The sequence below is a fragment of the Phoenix dactylifera genome, chromosome 3, assembly GCF_051530095.1.
Source record: "Phoenix dactylifera cultivar Ajwa chromosome 3, Ajwa_hap1_PhDact_Kaust_v1.1, whole genome shotgun sequence".
Lineage (NCBI taxonomy): Eukaryota > Viridiplantae > Streptophyta > Magnoliopsida > Arecales > Arecaceae > Phoenix > Phoenix dactylifera.
The window spans coordinates 54574982-54588792 of NC_143192.1; the positions used below are offsets into that span (position 1 = coordinate 54574982).

At 38.7% G+C, this 13811-nt stretch overlaps 1 protein-coding gene across 25 annotated transcripts; it reads right to left on the reverse strand.

Moving 5' to 3' along the window:
• Window positions 1-288: 288 nt before the first annotated feature.
• LOC103716264 (uncharacterized) lies at window positions 289-12729 on the reverse strand. 25 transcript variants are annotated; one of them, XR_003387413.4, is made up of 7 exons: window positions 12472-12717; window positions 9977-11964; window positions 7406-7658; window positions 6582-6651; window positions 5025-5479; window positions 4851-4904; window positions 289-3664 (listed from the first exon to the last, which is right to left on the reverse strand). XR_003387413.4 is itself a non-coding variant. In XM_008804197.6 (2 exons), the coding sequence occupies exon 2, from the start codon at window positions 11739-11741 to the stop codon at window positions 9960-9962; it is 1782 nt and encodes a 593-aa protein (XP_008802419.4). In that variant the 5' UTR covers window positions 11742-11964; window positions 12472-12729; the 3' UTR covers window positions 9846-9959. The 25 variants fall into 25 exon arrangements, 1 of the variants encoding a protein (XP_008802419.4); XR_015976777.2 differs by having other exon boundaries at window positions 289-3672; XR_015976785.2 differs by having other exon boundaries at window positions 289-2784; window positions 3593-3664; window positions 4851-5479.
• Between the last annotated feature and the right edge of the window lie 1082 nt (window positions 12730-13811).

The following is a 13811-nucleotide window of genomic DNA, read 5'->3' on the forward strand; positions in this document are numbered from 1 at the left end:
AGCTCTATCCATCGCCATACCGCCATCAAAATTCATCAAAATTCATGGCCTTCAAACCTCAATGTTACGATTGGTTTTAGTTTTAACCTTTTCATATAAAAACTAAATAAATGAAAATGTGAGGGGAAATGGTTTCCACAGGGTAGGCAAAATCTATGTGCAGTCCACCAGATCCCATGGTAGCAAGGTGGCGGTGCATCATGAGGGCCATTAGGGAGGACATGAACTCAGTCATAGCATACATCTCATATGTTCTTAGTCACCTTTTATGGAAGAAATTTTGCATGATTAAACATTTTATACTGTTTTCTCTCCTACCCAAAGATGATCAAAACTGACATGCCATGCATCGACCTATCAGGAAGCCAATCAATTTCAACCACCTGAGAAACTAGTCGGGCTTTGTAGCTAATCAAGCAATAACAAACATTGGCTTCCCAAAGGTAATGGTCTCGAACATGCAAGATCCCCCGGCATGGTGTACGTGGATAGCACGACCGAGGACGTCCTTAAAGTTATATTGTGCCTTTCGCCCCCTCCTTTGTCCCTTCTTTTGCTGAATGGACTAAAAAGTTTAAAGGTTAAAAGGATTAATTGCATTTTGGACCAAGTATTGACGAGCCGGAAAGCATGTCACTTGTGGATTAATCTTGGTTGCAATGACACGTCAATGGGCACTTCGGGCTCATTTGGTTCGCGGGAAGCATTTTTCCTCCTAGAAATATGATTTTTGGAAAACAAATTCCTAGAAAAAGGATGCCTAGAAAAGTACTTTTGGCATGTTTGGTTGACCATGAGAAAGTGATAAATTTTCAAAGTGCTTATGTTTGGTTGGCCATTCACTTTCCTGGAAAAGTTATGTATAATTCCTATTATGCCCTTAATAAAAATTAGATCTTTAATGCATCTTTAATGCTTCTTTAATACTGAAAGGCTTTTTTGGAAAAAAATAAAAAAGAGTGATTCCCGCCTCATGGGAAAGTAACTTTCCTATGTTTCTCATGGAAAAGACTTTCCCATGAAATGTGGGAATAATATTCCCATGGGAATACAACTTTCTCATCTCTCTTCTTTGAAAACTCCAACCAAACAAAAGGCATCTCATTACTTTCTCGTTGACCACACTTTTCCTCCTTTTTCCGCGAACCAAACGAGCCTTTCTTGTCCTTGCAACTTGATAGCGCGTATCTCGCTGGTTTGGTATGTCCCGCAGATAAAAAAAACACTGCCACGCAAGTTTCTTTCCTTGGATGCTAAATGGTGGATGGGATTATATATGCAACTAAAGCCAAGGCTGAAATCAGGCTACCAGCCTACTTTTTGATTTTGAGCTCTTGGATTGATGAGTGCAGTACCATTATAGATAGCTACCATATCATCCATTTTGAAGATGGATGGTTCTCATTCTTCGAATACAACAAGGCACCATTAGTACACTACACAGCTTGTCGCAGTGACGAAGAACTGTGAACTGTCCGTCTTGTAGATGGATGATACGACGGAACTGCACTATGGATGCAGAAGTCACACTGCAGAGAATCCTATATTTTTTAATTTTGGATGCCACATGAGCACCCCACCACCATCGGTCCTCTCCTCCCCTCCCCTCCTCTCCGCTCCCTTTTAGCCGCACGACCCATAGGAATCAATGACTGCTGTCGATGAGGCGATACCAGAGCGAGCTTGACAAGCTCCTCTCGCTCCATGGCCATGATGCTCCTGAAGCTGATGTAGAAAGGGGCCAACCCAAGTCTCCTGGGAGCCTTGAACTCTCTCTTTCCAATGCCTCTTCTAGATGGAGCAACTAATCTTATATGTTTGTTTCTATTGGGATGTCTAGTTAAAATAGAAAATTATAATTTTAAGTAATTCAGTAGAATTGGACTGAATTTTCTATGGTATTTTTCTAGAGACCTGTTCTAGTCTCAGCGTAAATTTTATTTGTGGGCTTCTTGGTCTATAGAAAGAAACAAAGGTTCATGAATAAATTTTTTCTCTCTCCAACAGGATTTGGGTTGTAGCAGTATTGGGTTAATACAAGCTAATCCAAATAAACCGTTCATTCCATGAATCCAACACGAAATCGAATGTCATTGCTTTTATGAACAGCTAATAAACTTGAATGCTTTTATTGTAGATTGCAGCCATAATTCTATTGCGGTCGGAACTTAAAGGACCCGCGCTATACCAGAGGACAATCTTTTGTTTGAAGCATCGAGGAAAATCTAATCTACAATGTTTTCAATTAAGATTTTTTTTTCTTTTTGATCATCTACGTCCCCATACCTCATTTGGCTTTCTTTTTTGGAGGCAGAATTCTCTACTAAACTCATTCAATGGATCCAGCACTTAACGGCAAATCAAAGAGGCTTGTGCCTACCCTCCTAACCCTATATCCTGTTGAAGCAAGTGGAAGCTGGGGTTGCTATTTTCAGAGCATTGTTATAAAACTAGTTATCTCCAATAAACTTACCTACTTCCAACTTGTCAGGCTTGTTTTTAGATCTCAATGACTTTCATATGTCCAAGCATCATAAGTTTCTTGAAGTGCTCTACACTTAAATTCTAGAAAGTATAATAGAAGTGTCTAACTTTTAGGCTAACATTTTAACTTGAATTGGTCGAGAGTTTAAGGTTTTAAAACTTACAATGTTGATTCATCACATGGAAGGCTCATCAAGAAACTTGCCCATTCTTGGGGTGTCCAATAGTATTGTGTTGAGTCTTGCCGTCTCCAAGAATTCAGTAGTGTTCGCACTCCAGACATATTCAACACCAAAGCGTCTAGATAAGAACGGATTGCGTGAGTGGGAAGTCATAAGATCAGTCGCTCCAAAATTTAATTTTCTCAGTAACTATGAAATTAAATATTTTTTATATCTTTGTAATGCTAAATTTATCACTAGTTTCTAGCATCTACAGTACAATGAAAAGAAAATACTTCTAAGCACCTGTTATGCGGACATGAAAAATTCATAAAGCTTATTACCACTGATTCGACAATTCTATAATCGACTAATCTTTTATATTTGGTAACAAATTCTATAAATCATATGCACGAGGGATAAATTCATATGCACATAATGGGAGCCTCTTCATTATCTAGTTAGAACGTCCAATTGATACAGAGATTCTTTTTTCCCATCAACTCACCCATCAACCTCTTGTCTGATAAATTATAATATGAATCTTTAAATTACCCACCCTATTTGTTAACATGAATTTTTAAATATGAACTTTTAACATAATGCAATAAAGATACACCAAGACAGTGAATCTTACAAATAGGATACGTTACAAATACATTATTCATATCTATATTAAAATAAGAATTTTTAATTTTTGATATATTTATTTAAAACTTTATAACATTTTTATCCAATTTTTTCCCTAACTCTTTATCCTATTCAGTCGTATTTCAGTTCCTTTTCCTTTAATTCCAAAGCGTATAATAACTTTTCCGATTGTTTTTCTTTTACATAAAAGCGTGACAATCCTAGAATTCTCTAATGTCAATAGATGTTACCATAAAACAAGGTATTACCATAACCATATGAAAAGCTTCTTATACCCCATGGCACGAAGGTATTACCATAACGCAAGGAAATTGGTGCAATGCGATAGATGTTTGAATGCCAAGTGCCCAGTCCACCAATATGCGGGCCTGCAAAACTTTTCATATATACAAATGAGTTCCCAAAAGCATTTTTCAAGTCATAAACAATTTCTCCTGAATTCCTAATTACATATGAAAGATGAAACAAGCTACTAATTATGTAAAGCCTTCCACGTACACCCACCAAGATCTCTTAGTGCTTTTGTCCACTTTTTACATTCTTCTAAAATATCTTAACTTTGGAAATGCATAAGTTCTGCATCAAGGAATAATATTGTCATTTTGAAATCAAAAACTTAAAATGCAATCTTGTTCAATCTTGTTCCTTTTTTTTTAAAAATTTCCATTTGTGTATAATATGATTCTTAATATAAATTTTTAAAATTTAGAAAAGTTTACACATAATTTTTATCTACTTATTCAAAAATTCTACTTGTTTTGTTCGCTAGTATATGTTAAAAAAAAAAAAAAAACACTAAGCATATCAGGTTACCACATGAGCCATACTATACAAAAGAGCATCAATATCTAAAAGTTCTAGCATTTAATCATAAATTATAGACCACAACTTATAGTCATATAGTAATATCAACATTATAAATTCCAAGAATTGACTATTTACCATTAATTTCACGGGAAAAGCTTGGTTTTTAGACAGGATAAGTGCAACATGGAAGGGTATGGTGATGGGCATTTATTTCGAACTGGATCTATGTAGCCAAGTAAGAGAAGAGGTGAAACTCCAGGTTCTAATAACCTTTCAGATAAGGAATTTGACAGCTCTAGTCACTCTTATATCTATCCCCTCTTCACTCCCTTCTTCATCTCTTATTGTATTTTTATTTTGTGTTTTCATCCCTATCTGGGACTAGATGTAACAATTTAGTTTTTTTAATGAAGCTGATGAGAGACCATCTTTTTTTTTAATAAAAAAAACATTTACCATTAAAATATTAGCAAACATAAGTATATAATAAATTAAGTAAGTCCTTCCACAATATTAGACTACATCGGATCCAGATGTGTCAAAACATTTTTGATTTTATAAAATAGGATACTTAAGGTAAATTTGTGATACATATTCTAAAAATTACTCACAAAAAGCTTACAATTCCTATCACGTAAAATAGAGTTTGGATGTCTGAAATAAACAGGGGCATCGAGACTCCAGCCACTATGAGATCCGGTGTGGCTTTGAGCCTATCACACTCAGGTTATAATGGACCAATCTTACCTTTGCGCCAAAGCCTGTCACCAGTTTGGATGTTTGAGATGACACGATTAATAACTGAAAGAAACAGAGACAAAGAGATTTAACTACAGCTAGCTCATCCTGAAATTTAACTTACAGAACAACAGAAAGGCAGCCTACAATTTTGCAATTGAAAAAACCCAAAATATAGAGTACCTCTTTCTAAATCAAAGCATTATTTAAATAAAATAAATTGAGAGCTCAACGGTTCCTGATAATCATCGATGGTGACTTCAAGAAAGTGGAAGCTCAGTTCATTTGGTTCATGAAACATGACAGTAACATCTGGTTGCAGAATTCTGAGGAGATGCAAGACTAACCAATAACAAGCATGTTCACCATCATTCATTGACTAAGAAAATCTGGCGAATGATAAAGGAGAGCTTGTAGTATGCAGTAATAGAGAGGGAATCATTATTAAAAGATAATAGGAAAGAACCATTGCATAGTGAAAATAAAAATATGCTACTTTATCAGAATCCAAATAAACTTTCATTGATATGCTATATGTGAAATATCACACATCCTTAATAGCTGTGGGACACCAGAACCGCTAATCCCAACACCCGCACCTATGCAAGCAGGAACACATAAACATGGGAAAGTGCATCCTGCAGGAGAAACAATAAAATCATCTTACGGTTTGAAGCATCAAACTAGGAACACTGACCAATTCAAGTATGACTGCAGACAATTTCTTCCATGCCAACAACCACTACTTCATAAAGACTAATGGTTTCAACTTCCCCCAACAATAGCCGCAGATACATCAGATGTATGGAGGCAAGTTTTTTCCTTAAACCTTTAAATCTAACCATAAAAAATATGAAGGCATTCTCATTCTTTATAAGCTTAAGATATGTGAAATGCATGTTTTGAAAAAGATTCTAAGAAGGTCTAATTCATTCTCATAGAATATAAAATTGTTTGTTATCTTCCATAAGAATGTTTTGAAGAAACTTGGGTGGAGGTTTTCTCTGCCAATGAAGTTACTTTGCTGATATTTAAAATGAGCTCTAGTGGATAAAGCAAAATGGAAAAAATATTGCAGGAATGACAACAAACCATCCAAGTTCAATTAAAAAAGCACTCATGCCAAACCCTATGACTGAAGTTACACCATCGACCAACTCAAACATCAACAAAACCAAAATTAAGAATACTGTATAGCATACCAATCTTTTAGGTTTCCCTTCACCTGACCCAATTAACAAGTAATTAGAGTCTCATTTTCCCTTATATTCCTCTAGTTCTCATCTTTATACTCAAATCCCAGCAAAAGGATAGACCACCATGCCAATCATTTAAGAACATGCAGTTGGACAGAGTTCCCAGTTCTGAGGTACTTTCAAGTAATCCCATGTTGCTACAAGATTCAGGATATTTTACCCAGACTCAATATGAAAAAGAAGGCTGTGACTACTTTCCCTGGCGCACGTGCACAAACACCAAAAAAAAAGCCTTAGACACAGACATGTTTAACATATGCATGGCAAAATTTCTTGTTATTATCATGCAAGCAACAAGCCAACAACGTCAATAATAAAATTAAATTCAAAATTCAGAATAGAGTGATGCAGCAAGAAATCGACAAGAAAGAGAAAAGAGAACAAAGAAGAAAATACAGACAGAAAAAGAAGTTGATTTGTTAATAAAAAGAGAATGAAAAATAAATAAAAAGAGTCACGGACTTGCCCAATCTCGAGAACTCACCTGAATTGCTTTACTCAGGTATAAAGCTCTCCAGATGTCATACCCATGGTTCAGCTTCTTTCCCTCTCACCTAAAAAATAATACTTGTAGACATCATCTTAAAAATAAAATATCAATAAGGCTAAAATTTATCAAATTCATTAATTGCTTTCACCATTACTAATTATTTTGAAACTTAAGAACTTTCTCGGTGGTCCAACACCATCAACTTCAAAATTCTCTTTCTTATTGACATATAAACTCATAAACCTCTTCATTATATCTTCTTTTTCTCCATGCATATAAATAAAATTCCAGCAAGACAGTGATGTTGCATGATAATGCTGATGTCAAGGTTGTCCAACCACCAATGGGTCCTAAGCAATGACAACCTAAAGCAGAGCACCCAGACAGCCAAACAGACACCATAAAGTTTTGGCTATAAACACACTCTGGCTTAGGCTAAGGTAAGTTATTAGTCCACTTTGTAAGCTATTGATGGTTAAAGTGGATTGAAATTAGCAGCCGTAGTAATTCACCTTTAAAGTGCAAATGAGAAAACATAAAAAATAATCAAACAATGTCTAACATGAGTTTAAATACAATCGCATGCAACAAACTTCTCGATATACTTTTATCAATATGTACATTATGGAAAGTGATCATACAACAAATTAATGATAAAGATTTTTTATGATCTTGTGATGCTTGTTACATCACAAAAGTATGAAATAAATTAAGCAACAATATCTGCAAAAACTTGGAATTATGTATGACAACTAACATCCTATCACTTTAGATCAGTTTGACATAAGTTCATAACTGGGTTTTGGTGTTGTACATACCTTTCAAGTCTGTTTGGTTTCAAGTAAGATCATGTTCCTTGAAGGAAAGTGGACTCATTTTGCCTTGGATACGCCAGAAGGTAATCAAAATAACTGTTTTGGAGCCCATAGCCATAAATCATCTTATGTGCTTTGTCAGTCCAGATAGATATATACTGCTCAGGGAATCAAATTCCAGTTAAGATGGGTTTCTCCCTTATCTCCATCAGTCACTCTCTCTTCTCTCATACAATGACCACAAACAAGCCAGTCCCTTGGTTGATAATTAAGAGAAAATGCAAAAAGAGAAAATACAGTGAGAAAGGTGTTCGACAAAGTTTTTTGGATCTCAGCTCAATTTCTAAGATAATCTTGAGAAAAAGCAAGAAATAAGAAAAACAGTGAAAAGGTGATTCTGCAAAGTTTTTGGATCATAACGATATGATTTCCATGATGAAACAGAAAAATAAAAATGTTTTTTTTACCCTTTCAAATATGTGCTTTCATGAATAGTATCTCTGTGTGTGTCAGTACCGCCATTATCATTCTTAAAATGCAGCAAAAAGCAGTGTGTGTGTCACACCACCTTCTTCATTCTTGACATGCAGAAAAAAGTATCCTAGGTAGAAAATCACGGGCTAACCTGGATGGGACCTTGTAAATCTACAAACATTGCAATATTTCCTTAATTTGTATTTTCACTGCATGCCTGCCAGCAATTTAACTTCTTCCTGTTGGGGCCATTCAATATCAATGACTTCCAGCCTCACCTTTCAGACTCTGCATTAATTAGGTCGCACATCCTACCATAATTCCTCATCATATTTGGAATGCTAACTGAACATTTAACCGTCCTTCTATTCAAGGTGAAGCATTTAAAGGTGATTTTAAAGACTTGGAGCAAGCATACTTAGGAGTATTTGAGCAAAGACATGCATAGAAGTTGGTTTCCATTCAAATTCTCTAGACCTGCCACCTCTAGACCTTACTCTGACTTCCTTGATGGAAGACAATACTCTTGCCTATAAAGTAGGGTGGAATTGGATAATGAAAAGCCAGTGCACAGGCAATCAAAGGATACTCAAAAGCTCTTTCTTTTGGGATAAGGATGCCTTTTCACTCTGCCATCACTCTCAGAAAGTGATCAACCCAATTATTCTAAAGATCTGAAACTTGGGATGAGATTTTCACTTCATATTTCAAAGAACTTTGTCCTCATCAATGACCCAACCTACAGTTCACATCAAGGACAGCTGACTGATGCAAATAGTCATCTAAATCAGTTCAATAATTAGACAGAAGAATACACTTATTTGATTGAGGGCATCACAGAACTGCAAATCCTCCCAATCCCAGGAACTGAAAAGTTATAATCCAAGAAACTATAAAGCTTATTAGGTAGTATTTTGCTACTGTGATAGCCATCATTTGCCAGAACCATCTGTAACAACTCAGGATCTCACCCAAAATGGCTAGCCGGAAGTTATTATTTGGGTTCCTTGATCCTGTATAAGTACCCAAGATCTACCCAGCGAATAACCGATGTGGGACTAAACACACGCTTGCACAGGTTCTCACATACTCCCCCCATTCAAGCCCTGACGTCCTCGTCAAGCTAAGGGTTTATATCTATTCAAATCTAATCACAAACACCACGATTGGCTCGTGGTCAGCCCCAATGGATCCATGCTGCAGTGTCCCCTAGTCCACGTAAGTTATGGGCCGGGTCCGCTCTGATACCATTAGTAACAACCCAGGACCTCACCCAAAATGGCTGGCCGGAAGTTATTATTTGGGTTCCTTGATCCTGTATATGTACCCAAGATCTACCCAGCGAATAACCGATGTGGGACTAAACACACGCCTGCACAGGTTCTCACACCATCATCTATTGCAAATTCCAATATCCTTTCCCTTGTAACATGGAACCAAGAATGTCCAACATTCAACAATTAATGACCTCTCTTATATAAAGTTTCAGGACGAAGTTCTCCTCAAAATCCTTGCAGATCATCCTAGTTGTGTGATTTTCTTTGATACTCCTTATAACATAAGTATATATATGGCCTCATATAAAAGTATTTTTTTGGTAAATATACTATTATTAGTCACATAGAAAGAAGAAAGTATTCAGCATTTAAAGTAAATAATTCATTTTAATTAGACAAAGTTTACTGAATAAAGAAATATAAAATTATACAGGAACACTGAAGAAACTAACCGCCACCAAAATTTGCCAAGCCTCAGCCTGCACCTAAAGAGCGCATATGACCTGCTTTCTTGTCCATGCCTCTGATCGCATACTTCTTTGACTCTAGTTTAGCAAAAGGAATTGTAACATAAAGAAATACAAGAAAGCATGGATTTGAGCTTTCAATGAATCTTTATAAAGCAAATCCATAACAGGCTTTCATAAAAGAGCAGCATCCTCAGCTTTAATCAAATAAAGAGCATATAGCGATGAAAAGAAAAATTAGAACAAACTTCTATTGCATGATACAACACTAATTCTACTTCCTTGCACATATAAGAATATAACAAAGATTTTAATTGAAGAAGAAAATGTCCAAAAGTGTCAGATTTGCAATGTACATTTCTTTTGAGAATGCCCTAATAGATGACATCGGCCGCATTGAACAACTCGCTTTGGGCGCTTTAAACTTTCTATCCGAAGAACCTTCTTTTTGGGGCGGCCAGGTGGCCGACGAGTCTTAGGAGGGCGTACAATAATATCTGCTTTGTTACCTCCACCTTCTGTTCCCTCACCTGATTCCTTCCAAAGATTTCTATCTGGAATGGGATATATCATTTGTGAATAGGCTTCTCTGTATTTCCTAATGCTGAAACACTCTTGAGCATAGAGCCGGACATCTTCACCACAAGATAGAAGTGCAGCAGCCGCGTGTGCACATGGGATACCATAGATTTGCCACCGACGACATGAGCAACACCAGCTCTGTATATCAACAATATTTGTTCTCTCAGATGATACAATCTCAAACTCCACTTTATTTGCACGGAGGACTTGATAACAACGTGAATCAGCAATAGCTTCTGAAATAAGCTTCTCAGCAGAGGGAACAAGAACTGAGGAACATGACATTCCCATATTGCGACGATCATTAAACCAAGCAGTTAATTGATGGCGTATGTGTTCCATCATTTGCACGATAGGAAGCTCATGGCCATCAAGGGCCCAAGTATACAATATCTCCGTGATTCCCAGAGTGAAGTGACCATAACGTACCCCCTCAAAGTATGCAACAGCCCAGAGGTTAGGTGGAAAAAGACGGAACCAAGGCATAACATCTTGAACTTCCATCATCTCAGTTACCTTTGCCTCAAATTCAGCTGCAGTGAGAGCATACACAGCATTCCAAAAGAGGTTGACTAATTTTGAATTTTTGAACTCATCACGGAAGCTCTCGCTTACATAACGCAGGCAGAATCCATGAAAAGCAGTGGGGAAATGGGTTTCAACTGCTTCTACGATGCCATTCTGTCTCTCGGACAAAATTGTTAATACAGGCATCTTGTCTGTATTAACTCCAAGGAGCTTTCGCAATTCTGATAGAAACCACATCCAATTTTCGTCGCTCTCTGTGTCCACAATAGCAAATGCCAGCGGATATAGTGTGTCATCAGCATCAACAGCTGAGGCACAAAGCAAACCTCCAAGGTATTTTCCTTTAAGTTGTACCCTATCAAGTTCCAATAGTGGCCGGCAAGCATGCAGAAAACCATATATTGATGCACGGTAGGAAATAAACACACGATGGAAGCAGTTTTCTGGACCGGTTGCATAAACTAATGCAATGCTCCCAGGATTTGTTCTCTTTATTTGTTCACAGTATGCTGGAAGAAGGCGATATCCATCCTCAAGAGTGCCATGGACTGCAGCCATGCTTCGCTCTTTCCCACGCCAAGCTTGCATATAAGACACAGCAACCCCATGCTGTTCACGGATATCTTGCAATATCTCCTTTGGTTTGTATTGTGGATTATCTCTTAGTCGGGCCTCCACGGATCTGGCAACCCAACCCACAGTGGCTTGCTGGTGATGAAGACCGCGAACTCCTTCACATGTATGCTCCCCATGCAAGGTCCTGATTGAGAAAGTAGGGACACCAGGACACTTTGCTACATGAACTCGCCAGGGGCATCCTTCCTTGGAGCACTTGGCTATGAATCGGCTCCTATCAGATTTCACTATCCGAAGATCAAAATGTAAAGCAATAGCAATATCTTTAAGTGTCCTTCTGCAGGTTTCCACATCTGGGAACTCTTGGCCAATGACAAGAGAATGGTCTGGAACAACTAGATTATGATCCTGATGGGCTAATGAGTGGCCAGCCATGAAACAACTATAGCTATCCTTTTTTTTCCTCAGAATGAACTAATCAAGCAATTAAGTGCACTAAAATAGATTGCACAACTGCCATATCACCGCATTATCTCAACAGTAATTGCATAATGACAGCTAACCCAATTCATCCAAGGCATCTTATATCAGAACATTACCACACTTGGACCCATTAGTGGCAATCATCTGGTATCTAACAACTGATAGCAAGTTAGACCTGAACATAATGGGGAAAAATAGCCTTTTAATCTACCCATCAAAAAATACAATTATAATTTTTATGTTGAAAATTTACGATCAGATCTAAATATATTCCTTGTCCATGCAATTGCCTATGCTAGACTGAGCTAGCAGCGAAGTGGGTGGGTAAAAGAAACACGAAATCCAAAATAATTATCTGAAAAATCAGGGCTCTGCAGCAAGAAACACAGCCAGAACGAAAAGAAAGGCGAAAAACAGGCCCTAACTGAGTGTAAATTCCAGCAAGCCCGGTCTCACAAAATACATTACGAGAGCAAACTTCCATTTTCCTACAAGGCACTACCTAATCCAGCTCAAATCCGGACAAATCCAGAAATTTAGGACCGGAAATCCCAGCAAATCTTTCAGGCAAGCATGGACCCTAGCTTGCAGCTACGATCCACTCCCCCAACCAGGACAATAACATCATCCTGTCAGAAAATGACAACAAATTATAGCGCTGAGAAGAAGAACGAATCCATACCGATGGGGCAAGAGCACCCAAGGAGAGAAGATCCAAGATCGAGCTCCAAGAAGTGCAAGAAGGATTGGTAAACCGCAATAGAGTGAGATCGATGGATTAAAACCCTACGAGGACCGAATTGGCGATGGAATCGACGAGAGAATCTTCGATCTACTTCGATTCTTGGGGGGTTTCAGGGCTGTCGACGAGCGAAGCAGAGGGGGCCGGCCGGGGGGTGTTTTGGGGAAGAAGGGGGGTGAAGGGGAAAAAAAGGGGGAAGCGGCAGGGGTAGTTCTATATACACCCCCCCTATTGCTCAGGACACCCCCCCCCCCCCCCCCCCCCCCAAAAAAAAAAACCAAAAAAAAAATACCCAAACTAACCTTTAGTGTAATTACCATATTACCCTTGAAATTTTCTCATACACCCCCCCCCCTCCGTTTCGTTTTGAAAAGAAAAAAAAAACCCCCCTTAAACCCCTCGATCCATTTACATCGTTTAGGCGATCTTTGAAGGAGATTTAAGCCCCATTCGAAGCATGGACAAGCAACTAGTGATTTGGGACGAAGAATCGGACGCAAAGGTACGTGTTCCACCTTGTTTCGATTTTTTTTTTTCACGGTTCGTGCTCCGTTCGGCACTGGATCGCCGAACAAAAGGCTTCTGTTCGGCTGAACTGTGCCGAACAGAAGCCTTCTGTTCGGCAACCCTCAACTGAACTCTTCTGTTCGGCTGCACAGTGCCGAACAGAAGGCTTCTGTCCGGCACTGTGCAGCCGAACAGAAGGGTTCTGTCCGGCTCTGTGCAGCCGAACAGAATGCCGGCGACGAGAGGGAGAAGGGGGAACGGGGGGGTTTTGGGCGTTGGCGAGGTGCTTTGGGCGGAACAGTTCAAAGGGAGACGGAGGGGGTTTGGCCGCCGGCGAGGTGCTTGAGGCGAGGTTTTTTGGGCGGAAGGGAGAAGCCGGCAGGTGTTTTGGAGGGGAAGAGCGGGGTGGGGGGGGTTTGGGGGGTGTAGAGAGCAATTTAGGTGAGGGGGTGGGGAGGGTGGGGGGTAATTTAGGAATTTTTAATTTTTTAGGGGTGTCCTTAGCAAATGGGGGGGGTGTAGAGAGTATTTAATTTTTTTTTAATTTTTGGGGGGTGTCCTGAGCAATAGGGGGGGTGTATATAGAACCACCCAAGCGGCAGAGATGGGGCATGGATTCGTACTGCGTAGTTGGTTCGCGAAAATACCCTTGTGAGCAGCATATATTTACGTTGCCGAATTAGGATTGGGCACGTGACCAAAGTTCTTCTCACGCTGAACTTTGGAGCCGACAATGCTCTTAAAGATGTCCATGTCTTCTTTATCCACGTTCT

Excerpts from the sequence above, each read along its gene's own strand:
- LOC103716264 (XM_008804197.6), bottom strand. The coding sequence starts at position 11,741 with ATGGCTGGCCACTCATTAGCCCATCAGGATCATAATCTAGTTGTTCCA.